At 42.1% G+C, this 13,273-nt stretch overlaps 1 protein-coding gene across 2 annotated transcripts in view; it reads left to right on the top strand.

The window, feature by feature from the left end:
• The window catches only part of Rrm2b (ribonucleotide reductase regulatory TP53 inducible subunit M2B), a 37,716-nt gene extending 33,976 nt beyond the window's left edge, over window positions 1-3,740 (top strand). For both annotated transcript variants that reach the window (XM_036209020.1, XM_036209019.1), the window contains exons 8-9: window positions 302-415; window positions 1,145-3,740. In XM_036209020.1, the coding sequence (XP_036064913.1) occupies window positions 302-415; window positions 1,145-1,297 (267 nt within the window). In that variant the 3' untranslated portion in view covers window positions 1,298-3,740. The remainder of the gene's footprint in view (window positions 1-301; window positions 416-1,144) is intronic.
• Window positions 3,741-13,273: the final 9,533 nt, after the last annotated feature.

The raw sequence follows: 13,273 nt of genomic DNA, 5'->3' as shown, positions 1-13,273 counted from the left end.
AGGTCCAGCACGAGCTTCAAGTACAGCTTGTTCAAATGTTGGCTGACCAGAAAGTAGAGTTGGGACGGAAAGAAAGTCCTCAGAGCATATGCCCAGGGACTCATTTCTGCCAGCCAAGTCTCAGCTCTAAAAGGTTCCATGGCCTTTCTAAACAGTGGCACCAGATAGGGCCAAGTGTTCAAATACATGAGCCCGTAGAGGACATTTCACATTCCAACCATAATATGCTGTATCTGGGAATGTATACTTACTTATTGTTATGCTTTTGTGTCTCCTTATTCTGATTTTGTTTGCATTCCAGGAGTTTCTAACAGAAGCCTTGCCTGTCGGCCTCATTGGGATGAACTGTGTTTTGATGAAACAGTACATTGAGTTTGTAGCTGACAGGTTGCTTGTAGAACTTGGATTCTCAAAGGTAAATAAAGTGTTGTAAAGCATGTTACTAACTGTCTTAGTTATGTCCTGTTGCTATGAAGACACACCATGATCAAGGCAGCTGATAAAAGGAAGCACTTAATTGAAGGTTTGCTTACAGTTTCAGAGGTTGTCCATGGTCATCCTGGGAGCACAGTGGCAGGCAGGCAGGCCCTTGAGCACCCTGGTCCACAGACAGGAGGCAGAAAGAGAGCAGCTGGGCCTGGTGTGGGCCTTTGAAACCACTCAGTGACACCCCTCCTCTAGCAGGCCGCTCCTCCTCATTGCCCCTAGCTGGCTCACCAGCTGGAACCCCACATTGGAATATCTGAGCCTTTGGCAAACCAGCACACAACCGATAATGTTATAGGCAAGTGAGCTCTCTGGTTTGTTTCACTGAAAGTGTTTGCAATACCCTAGTCTACTCTTAAAATGCCAATGACAAGTTGGATGTGTGATGGACACCTCCAATTCTAACATTTCTAAGGATTGCAAGTTTGTGGCCAACCTGGGCTACATGGCCCATTTCTGACTGACAAGTAAATAAAATGTGTAGGACACAGACTTGTTTTGTAAGAAAAAAAATGGTTTTGCAAAATCCTTGTGAAATTGGTAGGAACCATCGGGAACCCTCAGGACCTTAGAGGAGCAGTGTGGTCCTGCAGGTGGGGACCTGTGGAGTGTAATTTGGATTCTTCAGAATATCTAATGACATTTCTTTTCTTTTCAGATTTTTCAGGCAGAAAATCCCTTTGATTTTATGGAAAACATTTCATTAGAAGGGAAAACAAATTTCTTTGAGAAACGAGTTTCTGAGTATCAGCGTTTTGCAGTCATGGCAGAAACCACAGATAATGTCTTCACCTTGGATGCAGATTTTTAAAGCCCTCCTCATCTAAAACAGTATCGTCGAAGCTGGGGATAGTTGCACACACCTTTAATCCCAGCACTCAGGGGAGGCCAAGCAGGTGGAGTTTGAGGACTGTCAGGGCTACATACAGAGATCTGTCTCAAAACCAAAATGATAATAGCAAAAGCGAACTAACAAAGAAAACCACATAGAAACCTCTCGTTGGTAAATAGCAATTTATTTTCCTGTCCTTTTGAAGCTGAGCATCTCCTGTAAGGGAATGGGAGTTTGAGTTATCTAAGTGCACTTCAGTTATTTATACAGTGAGAGCGTGTGACCTAAATGCCTGCTTGTCTGTCTGTCTGTCTGTCATGAGCACAAAAAGCAATAAGAGCATGGATTGAGGAGTCAGGTATGAGTTTGACATTCTATCCTTACTCTTTGTGTGACCTTGGTGGGTCAGTTAACCATGTAAACTTCAGGGCACTTATCTGTAAAATTTGTGTAATAGCAAGTCCCAAATTCATGGGGTGACAGAAGGATTAATACACAGAAATCAGTTTCCTTCCACTGCCTTGACTACTAATTAATATTAATGATAAATTAACTGCAGTGACATTGTGATGAAATACACCCCAAAGTGATTGTGACTCTAGGTTAGATGGAGATTTAGAATTCATTAGATTTTTGTGCTTTTAACACTGCAGGAAAAATAGAAGAATATGAGACCCTTAGAGAGGTCACGGTTCTCATCAGTCTCTCTGCATTTCTCAGTCTGCAGTAAAGAATGTAGCTTGTAATTGTTAGGGTGGAAGGCTATGGAGGAGAATCCAGAAGTTACCATGGTTGTGGACCTTGTAAGCAAAGCGATTCTTCTTCAGGAATTAAAAAGGTAACTGTTGCCAGGTGCAGCCCTGGAATGTTTAGAACCAGTACAGATGGGCATTTCTCAAAGTCATATTCTCAGAACTGGTAGATCTTCCAGAGTTTTTGTGATAGAAAAAGAGATTTGGTGGTCAGTGAATCTGGGAAATGCTGTACACTTCATCCCTTCTTAGAAAGTCCAGTCAGCACAGCAGCTGGGGTGGTGCAGTACAGCAGCCTTCACCTTGCTGCCCACAGGTACTCATCAGGAGTCTGTCAACAGCTCTCACAGTAGAGTGCACTGGAAAAGCTGGCCCAGAAGACTATTGAACCATTTCAGAGTTATGCCAAGCTGAGAAAGCTGTTTAAGATTGGCTTCATCTGCATCTCTTTACAATGTTATAAAGGAATGTTCTTTTAGTGGAAGTGTGTTATGCTGCATAATAAGATGGTGGAGGAGATGGAAGTCCTTAGGAAAGATTCAGGAAAGGCCAGAAGCCAGGATACCTGGGCAGTGTACCCCTCTTCATTTTCAGGAAGCACCAAGAGGAAACCTAAGCCACATCAAACCCTGATTCCTACTCAGTGAAGTGCTTGCTGCCCAGACATGAGGGCCTGAGTCCAGATCCCTAACACCTACATAAAAACCATAGCAGCACACACTCATACGCCATACTCGCACATGTACACACACAAAGTACAAATAAAATCCTGGAAACTGAAATTCAGAGATTTCTCTCTATACAAGTTTTTATTCCATTTGTTCTACAACTATCTGGTTGATCGAAACTAGGAATTCTAGATAAATGCAAGAGAGACATCATAATTCTACTGTTGGAGAGAATATAAAAAATGAAACATTTTGGCTTATGGTCCATACTGGGTTTTTTTGCCATGTGCTTCCAGCTGGTCATGTGGTCATCCATTACCCTTCTAAGCTTGACAGAGCAGCTGTTACTAAAACTGGAGAGAGGGGTGATGGGTCCAAGAAGCTGAAAATCTTAGCTAAGATTCTAGCCACTGTCCTTATACTGTAAGATTTTGAGGCTGTCACAGCCTTTAAATTTTGTCCATTGTGGTTTCTTTTACCTATTCCTTTATTGAAGTGTCACATACTACTATAGCATCAATGTTTATGATCCTCTAGAGTACTTTAAAGGGTCTAGAGGAGCCTTTAAATTATCAAAGAGCATGGGTATTCGAGTAGTATGTCTCAAGGTTCTTATCTCCTGTCATACAAAAACTTCTAAAACTTTAATCACCTTAGACTGAAAGAAAACAGTTTTAACAGTGTACATTCTCAAAGTTTTAGATCCAGATCTTCCTCATGAGAAATGACAGGTGCCTTCATGTGATACATTTAATAGTAGCAAGAAGCAAAACTGTGTTTAATAGAATTCTTAATACTGAAAAACTGAATTTGTAATATACTATTCCATTACTACATTCAGTATTCTATACCCTTTTCAGTCCCTCGAAGTTGCACATTTATTTATTATGTTTAATAGTTTGGTTCTGAGATATGGAAGAATCAGGAAGTTAGAGGATGTCTTATTAGTATCTCACAGGTGAAGAAAATTTAAGTTTATAGCTTTTTCTTTCTTTTTCTTTTTCTTTTTTCTTTCTTTTTTTTTTTTTTTTTCAAAATAGGGTTTCTCTGTGTAGTTTTGGTGGCTGTCCTGGAACTCGGGCCATAGACCAGGCTGGCCTTGAAATCACAGAGATCCACCTGCCTCTGCCTCCCACCGCCCAGCAGCTTTTCTCTTTCTTACAGCACGTGTGTTTCAGAGAAATTTAGTTTATCATAGAACTGTGTTTTTATATTTTAAGATAATAAACATCTTTGTTATAACAATAGTTTTAATACATGTTTTAGCATGTAGAATCATGATGTAGAGCAACTTTGGATGAGTTTATTCCACTGCTTTATGCAGGACTGAATTTCAATAATAAGCAGTTATTTTATGATGTAAACCACTCCCAGCCATGTCATTGTTTGGACATGTTACAGTTGTTTTGTTTTAAAATATCCAGATTCTTTTACCACTTTATTATATTTCATTTTCCTTCTTTAGCTGGCGTCTCATCATGTGGTCTGGCCTGGATTGCACTCTTGAGCCTCCCAAATCCTGGGACTAGAGGTGTGCACCATCATGCCCAGATACTACTTTATTTTTTGTGCATGAAGAAATGTGCGTGTTCAAAAATAATTTAATATTCAGAATTATGTATTATATTTAAATCTATTTATGTCATTCTCATAGACTCTCCAGATTTAATTTTCATAGCTAAGCGAAGAGCTCAGTGATAAAGAAACTTTTGGTGGGCTGCATCAAAGCCAAATCAGCTCTAAAATCAGGTATCGTGTTCTGAACTAATTGAGAGAGTTGGCAGCCAACTCTGGAAGATCTTGGGGTGAGATTGTCTGTATTTCTCATCACTTATCTTTAAATGAGCTGCCCCTTTTTAAAACTGCCCTGGGCCTGAAGGAGAATCTGATATCCCTGAAGGCCTAGGGGGAAAAGATGTAGTCCTTCAAACTTGTGACTTAATTCTGTTAAAGAAAACATGTAAAAAGGGAAGACTAGAGGATGGCATTTTTGTTGTAAAGAAAAGTAAACATGTATTTAACTATTTTGCAACCTTGTTTTGACTTTTCCAGGTGTCTGATTGTTTAACAAAATTACTTAGCATCTACCATGTATGTAAACAGCTTTATTAGACATGTTGTCCCTAAATATATTTTGTTAAAATACACTGTGGTTGCTAAGCGGTGGTGGCGCAAGCCTTTAATCCCAGCACTTGGGAGGCAGAGGCAGGCACCAAACTCATCTCTGAGAGTTCAAGGTCAGCCTGGTCTACACAGTGAGATCCAGGACAGGCACCAAAACTACACAGAGAAACCCTGTCTCAAAAAATCAAAAAAAAAAAAAAAAAAAAAAAGAAAGAAAGAAAATACACTGTGGTCAATCAAACTGACCCTGCAGATAGAGATTCAGGGTTTTTGTTTTTTTTTTTTTCACCAAATAATTATCACAGTTTTGTAAAGTTTGTTGAAATAAATTGTATAATTATATCATTTTGTGCGTGTTTTTATGGGTAGGACCATTTTTTTTTTAATTGGTGCAGACTACCTCAATCTGAACCAAGGGGAGTGTATTGTGTTTCTAATATGTGTGCAGGTTAGTACATGTTACATAGTTGTCCCGCTGTTCCGGCCACCGCAGTTCTTACACTGAGCATGGCCCTCAGTCCTCCCACTTGTCTGCCACACCTTTGTCTTCTGTTTCTTTCAGTTGTCTTCTCCTAGCTGAGTCTCTCCAGTGGGTTCTCAACCTGCGGGTTATGACCCACTGGGCAAACCTCTTTCTCCAAAAACATTTACATTACAATTCATAACAGTTGCAAATTATAGTTATTAATTAGCAACAAAAAATAATTTTACGGTGGGGGTCACCACTACATGAGGAACTGCATGAAAGGGTCACAGTGTTAGGTGGAGAACACTGCATCCATCACCTCAATAGTAGTAGCATTATTATACCCTGACTCTTTCTCTATAGTTCATTAAATGTAGAAAAATCCAACAAGTTCCTAACACTATTCCAGCGGAACAATCCTAGTGTTCTGTATTTGCACACTAGCAGTCAAATGCTGTGAAGAAAAGGTCGTATGTGGGGCTGGTGTGATGACTGAGTAGAAGGAAGTGCTTGCCATGCATGCCTGTGACCAGTTAGATCCCAGGAACCTACTTAAAGGTGGAAGGAAAGGACTGACTCCCGGACATTTGGCCTCTGACCTCTACAAATGCCCTGCACCCCCACACTCTCACATACTTACACAATAATAAATAAATGAATAATTTAAAAAGTCATATTACAAGGCAAGTTAGATTGATTATGAACACATTTTTTTTTTTTTTTTTTTTTTTTTTTTTTGCCTGCCTCAACTATCTGGCAGTCTTACTTCATTTGTCTGTTGAATCCACTGTCTTAACTGGGGTCTCTATGATTGTGAGGAAACACCTGACCAAAAGCAACTGGGGAGGAGAGGGTCTATTTGGCTTACACTTCCATATCTCTGTCCTTGGACAGGAATTCAAATGGGGCAGGAACCTGGAGGCAGCAGCTGATCCAGAGGCCATGAGGGAAGCTGCCTACTGCTGACTTTCCCTGGCTTGCCCAGCCTGCTTTCTTAGGGCCCAGCGTAGTGATGACACCACCCACAATGGGCTGGGCCCTCCCACATTTACCTCTAATTGAGAAAACACACCCTCCAGGCTTGCCTACAACTTGATCTGATGGAGGCATTTTCTTCACTGAGGTCCCTCCTCTCAGATGACTTTAGCTTGTATCAAGTTGACATAATCTAGCCAGCACATCCACCATTGTTTTTTGTGTCTTCTCTCCTCCCTATCAGTACCCTCATTTCCAGACCTCTGAAACCCTAAGTCTAGAGCCTAAGAAGTTGGCCGTAGAATTCTGTAATTACTGATGACACGTCTGCTCTGTGGTCTGGTCAAAGGGGAGGTTTTTAATCATAGACATGAGAGAGAATGGCCAGAGGCATCTGGAAGAGTCCAGAGGAGAGAGAGAAAGTAGTAGACAGAACATGGCCAGCAGGCTGGACCTAGCCAGGAGAGAAGCAGCAGCAGAGAGAGAAGGAGAAGAATGGAAGAGGGGGCGTGGCAGAGCAAGTGGAGGAAAGGAAGGAGAAGGAGGAAGCACAGCCAACATAGCAGGGTTGTAAGGAGAATGAGTAGCTGGGGGAGGGAAGCCTGTGAACCGGGCAAGTTTAGGGTAGGGGAGGAGGTGAGAAGAGCTGGGGTGAAACAATGGACTTTGAAATGTGTAATTAGTACTTGTGATGCTGAGGGACCTGGAGGGCAGCATGGGCTTGTGTGCTAATAGGCACCATAGATCGCCCTGTGTCCTGCCTGCCTTTTGGAATCTGGGGAGATGGAGTTTCCTTTGGATGTAACAAATTTTCAAATTCAAATGACAAAGTTTTGTGTATGTTTTTTTTTTTCTTTTCTTTTTTTTTTTCTTTTTCTTTTTTTTTTGGTGGAGTCATAATCAGAGAACAGTGTGCAGATACCCGGGCCTAATGGTCACTTAGTTCTGGAGTCTTCTGTTCCCATTCTATCTGTGTGTTCTCACTGAGCACAGGGTTAGGAGTGGGGTCCCCTGGCTAACAATGGCTTTCTATCTGAAACTGAAAGAATAGGGTCACTCTTACCTGAGGATAACAGTGAGAAAAGAGTCCAAAACACCTCTGGAGTCAAACTATTTTCCATTCTCAGCATCCTTTCACAGTCAAGTTAATAAATAGCTACTTTTTGCAGAGCATAGGACAAGTTAAATTTTGCAGAAGATAGATCAAGTTTCTTGATTTGCAACTAAACTGATTGTAGTTTTATTTTATCTTTGAAAATCAGTTCCTGGAAGTAAAAAAAAAAAAAAAAGATTAGAAAGAATCAAGGTTTATACATTCAGAAGGGTTTTAGTTGGGCCCATTAGAAAACAGATGGTAACTCAAATTAGGGTAATTCAAGGAGGGCTTAATCAAAAGACAATTTATAGTTGTAGGCAGGAAACCGTAGGAGATGTACAGTGCTTGGGGCTATGGTAGGAGGTAGTGCAGAACAGGAACATTACTCTTGCCTCTAGCTCAGCTAACACAGCTGATTGAAGGAGCATTTGTTTCAGAGGAGAAAAATGGTAGTGAGGAGGTGACCTTAACCAGGGTGACTTTCATCTAAAGGAGGCAGCAGCCCAAGACACTTTTGCTGAGAAGTATCCCAGGAATAGATAAACTCATCATTTGCCCCTTTTTCCGTTTCCTCCCAGGGATGCCCATTAGCCCATGTGGTAGTTTGAATGTAATGGGCCCCTGTAAGCTCATTGGGAAGTGTGGCCTTGTTGAACTACATATGACTTTGTTGGAGGAAATGTGTCACTTTGGAGGTGGGCTCTGAGGTCTCATATATGATCAAGCCACACCCAGTTGACTCAATCAAGATTAAGCCAATCTCAGTTGACTTCCTGTTGCCTGTGAATCAAATACATAGAAGTCTTAGCTCCTACTCCAGCACAATGTCTGCCTCCATGTCACCATGTCCTACCATGATAATGGACTAAACCTCTCAGCTATAAGCCAACCAGTTTAGTTCCAGGAAAAGGTGCAAAGCTACACAGAGAAACCCTGTCTCGAAAAACCAAATATATGTATATTTATATATATATATATATATATATATATATATATATATATATATATATACTATGTTTTTCTTTATAAGAGTTATTGTGGTCATGGTGTCTCTTCACAGCAAGAGAAACCCTAAGACAGAAGTTGGTACCAGGGACTGGGGTATTGTAGTGATAGGCCTGACCATGCTTTTGTTTGAAGGAATATGGACCTTGGGACTGTGGATTAGAAAAGCAGTTGAATTCTTTAAGTGATGCTTAATGGGCCATATCAATAGGAGCAAGGAAGACAGTGGTGCTGAGTGTGATTTGATGAACTGTGGGGGTCTGACTGGCTCAAGAGGTTTCAGAGGAGAATGTTAGTATGTAGCCTAGAGACCAGTCTTGTGACATTTTGGCAAAGAATGTGGCTGCTTTTTTCCCTTGTCTGAAGAGTCTGCCTGAGGCTAAAGTGAAGAGATTTGGATTAATTCTGTTGGCAGAAGAAATCTCAGACAGCCTAGTATAGACTCTGTTGTAGCATGAATCTTAAAATGTCTTATTAATTAAAACAAACTCAGGCCAGGTATTGGGGTGAAAGCTGGAAGATCAGAGAAGCAGAACAAGCCACAGCTTCCTCACCTCGCCAGTTCCTCAGCTGGTCTTGTTTCCTCAGACTGGAAGCTTCTGAGTCCTCATCCAAATAGATCTCAGCTGAACTGTTGCTCGAAAGCCTGAATGCTTAACCAGCCAAATGCTGCTAGTTTCTGGTCCTCACGCCTCATATATCTTTCTGCCTTCTACCATCACTCCCTGGGATTAAAGGGGTGAGTCACCATGCTTGGCTGTATCCTAGAACAGGTGGATTTCTGCCTTTGGAATGCTAGGATTAAAGGCATGTGCTACCACTGCTTATCCTTTATGTTTAATACTGTGGCTGTTATGTCTCTGATCCCATATAACTTTATTAGGGTGCACAATATTTTGGGGAACACAATACCACCACATTTCCCCTTTTTTGGTCTAAAATTTAAAAAAGCTTATAACTAATACAAGAAAAACTATCCAATAAGTATATACAATATATATAGTCAAGAATTACATTAACAATGTCTAGTCCATTAACATTTGACAAATTCAGATAAAAATTCCATTATATATATTAACAATGTCCAGTCCAGTAACATTTGATAAACTCAGACAAAACATTTTCATTACTTATCCTATTTAAAACAAGTAGTTCCTTTTTAAAAGTATTTTTTCTTTTCACAATGGATTCAGTAATATACCTTTTGTCATTTTTATATCTTCCCCTTTTTCTTTTTAGAATATATTCAATGATCTACCCATTTATCCTATTTTTTCTTTACCTTTTTTCTCAGAGTAGGTCTACCTCATATCTATATTCTCTTCTTTCTTTTTCCTTTTTTTCTTTTAAAATAAAACTCTGAATCTAATCCCCATGTTCAGCTTTTTTTCTGACCATTAACAACTAACAACTTGTAACCAACCATTGTAAACAATGACAATATCCAAACTCATTAAACAACCAAAAACCTCCCATCCCACCTCTTGGGAATATGGGCGTCATTTTCTTAAAATCACTTCCTGCTTTCTGGGGGTGAAGACATCTTTAGGGAATCCTGAAAAGAAACAATTGGGGGTTAATTGTCAAGTCCTGGAGAGGTAGCTGTATCATTTGTCTAGTCTCTGCATAATGGGAAAGTGCAGGGCTTGTCTCAAGTCCTTGTTCGAGTGTCCATCAGGCTGGATCATCTCAGCTAGCCATCTCGAAATTGTCCTGAGCAGTTTGTAGTCCAAAGCTGATTTTTCCGTGGTGTTAATCAGCTTAATGGCTTTACCATAGTCCATGTGGAATCATCTTTGTGGAATCCTGTCATCTTTTTGAAGATTTCAAAGTCACCGTTAGGCGTGATCATGGTTCCCTGTAGACTTTTTTTTTTTTTTTTTTTTTGCCTCCTCTGTGGTTTGGATCACAGTCTGATAAATGTCTGTCTCTCGGAACCACAAATGTTCTTCCCTAGAAGAGAAAATCTTCACAGCAATTTCTCCTCACAATTTGTCTTGCCAAACTTTTCCAAACTGACCCTTGCCGATGCTTTCTTGTAACACGATTGTCCTGGCAATTGTTCTCTGAACAAGCAGCAGTAAACTCTTCATCCCAGGTAGCAGTATCACCACAGTCATCAACACAATCGACTCGGAGCAGCAGCTGCTGCCTCCATGGTCCCACTGCTACCATTTGTGTCTGGGCCCTGGCCGAAGCTTCTCCTTAGCAAGCCTCATAAGCTGGCCCCAAACTCAAGATCCTCCTGCTTCTGCCTCCTTCAGTAAATCTTACCGGTGTGCACCACCACAACCGGCTTAGGGTAGCTCGGGTCTGAGCAGGGGCCTGCAAGGCCACAGGCAAGCAACCTTTACATGAATTCATACCACCAACATTGGGCACCAGATGTAGATGTAACCATCTTTTTAAATAAGAAACACAGAGCCAATGCAGAGATGAAAGCCCAAGAGGTCAGAGCAATAGCTAAGAGCTAAAAACAAAACAAACAAACAAACAAAAAACCAACCTTACCCTTCACTGCTGCTCCTGTCCTTCCCTCAGCAAGAGGGCGGTGGCAGGAACTACCCTGCCAAGTTCCCAACTCGTGAAAAGGAATTAAAAAAAAAATCTTAGAGCCAGAGGTGCACGCCTTTAATCCCAGCACTCAAAGGGCAGAGGCAGGCGGATCTCTGAATTTGAGGCCAGCCTGGGCTACTGAGCAAGTTCAAGGACAGCCAAGTTTAGGCAGTGAAGGAAACCACTGAAACAGAAAGCTGGTAGTTGAACATTCTAGCCTCAGCAAGCAGCAGAAATTGGCAGCTTCAGCCATGTGAGTTCTGGCTTTAGAGTCAAGGACAGAGGAAAGAGGTTATGGAATCTTCTATGACTAAGGAAAACCACTGAGGCCAGGCATGTGTCAGGGGTGTCCCTGAATGGAGGCCATTGCATGAAGCTGTGAAGGTGAAGCCTGGATTGCCATGGAGACCCCAAGATGTTAGAGATGCTAGAGCTTTGAGATACCTGCTGAGGAGAGCTGCTATCAAGGAGTGGAACCAACCCAAGAGAAAGAACTTCCCCATGTTGTGAGTTTGCAAATCTTAGAAACAAATGGTAATTGAAGAATCCTCCAGCTGCATACTCAAGGTGTGGAGATGCTGGTCATAATCTCAATGGTCCCTCATCAAGAACAATAGTGTCCAAGTTCTGTGAATTGTATCTTGGAAATTTTTGTTTCAGTAAAATTGACATTTATGAAAACTTTAGCACTTACAGATGATTTCGTAATCATGTCATTGAAATCACCTCACTGGATCACTAATTCTAAGAACTAGTGCAACAACATTATGGGTAAGATGTAGTGGGTAGCTGTTCCAGCTTTGACCTCCAAGCACTGCCCCTAGCGTGGTGACAAGTAACTGCCACACCTGCCCCTGGAGTGTGGCTGAGATGAGACCACGTAAGACCCGAGATTGCAGACCAAGTCAGAGTTCGTCAGAGAACCACTGGACTGCACCTCATCTCTCCCAGATCCTGTAACTGACTCGTTACTGGCTGTAAGCTACCCCTGAAACAAACCTCTTTTAATTACCAGATGAACTATGTGGAACTGCCTCCTTAATTGCTGCTATATCTGGCGCTCAGTGTGGGGCAAATTCCTGCCCTCTAGGGGTCCCGGTGGCTACCACTCTTCCCCATCCCAACTCACCCTTGCCAGCTACAGCACTGCCACTGGCTTTACCTAGTGGGTGCTAGTGGGAGAAAACCCCCCTGTCCCAGCCGGCTGCTGGAGTAAAAGGTGCAGACGCCGCGCTTGCATCAGCTCCCACCCAAACCATGCTGCCCAGCCGGCTCCCTGAGAGCGCTGCCCCCTGGCTGCTCACAGGCACTGAGAGGGGCTCTGGACCCTGGCTGCCACTGCACCCAGCCCACTAGCAGCCCCGAGGCCTCCCGCCTGCCCATCACAGGCACTTTCACGGCCCCACCTCACTGGCCAGTGATAGCCCCCAAAGACCCCACACTCCCTGTAGCCTCTGACTGCAGCAGGAGTGTAGCCCCTGACCAGTGCTGTTGCCACGCCCCTGCCTGTCATCAGCTCCATGGCACTCAGCTACCAGTGGGCCACCAGCACTCAGCTACCAGTGGGCCACCACCACTGCTGCCACACATCCCTCCCCTGGCGGCTTATGCTGCTGTGTCCCGCAGCGCTCAGCTACTTGTGGGCTATTGTCAGGTGCGTGACTGGGCCTGAGCACTTCCAGTTCATTGGTGTATTGCCTCATTGTTGTATACAATCTGTTGTGGTCCCAGCAACCCTACCTAGTACTCAAGGATTGCCTGGGTGAGCGCTTAAATTCACAGACCTGAGTCAGCTTACACCAGACCTGTTATCGCATCACACTGGTGACACCTGCTGGCAAAACTTTGCTACTGCACCCAAAATCCATCGTAAGGACGGAAACACGAGGTAAGAGTACTTCACAATTTTACACCTTAAAATTGATTTGATTATTCCTCAAAATATGGCAGATAACATTACTTCACAAGGATTTAAGAACCTTTTTGCTTGTATGATGGATGAAATATTATGGGAAATATATGATCTTCCTGGGATGTATTTGGCATACACCATTCTGGCATCTACCATAATAATACACATAGCATTGAAAAACTGGTTTAATAATAATAACAAAGATGAGTCATTATTAGGACTGATACAGATTATGCAAGGTAGCGATGGAGATTTACATAAAAAAGATTCTTTCTCTGGAATCTGCTACCCAGGATTTACAAGGTACCAATACAGACTTGAATAAACAGATTCTTTCTCTGGAATCTGCTAACTTACTACAAGAACTGCACTCCATTAATAATAAATGTACAGACAGATTT

The sequence above is a fragment of the Onychomys torridus genome, chromosome 16, assembly GCF_903995425.1.
Source record: "Onychomys torridus chromosome 16, mOncTor1.1, whole genome shotgun sequence".
In the NCBI taxonomy this organism is placed as follows: Eukaryota; Metazoa; Chordata; class Mammalia; order Rodentia; family Cricetidae; genus Onychomys; species Onychomys torridus.
Note: the sequence above shows the minus strand (reverse complement) of the source record. Positions and strands in the feature narration are given on the sequence as shown.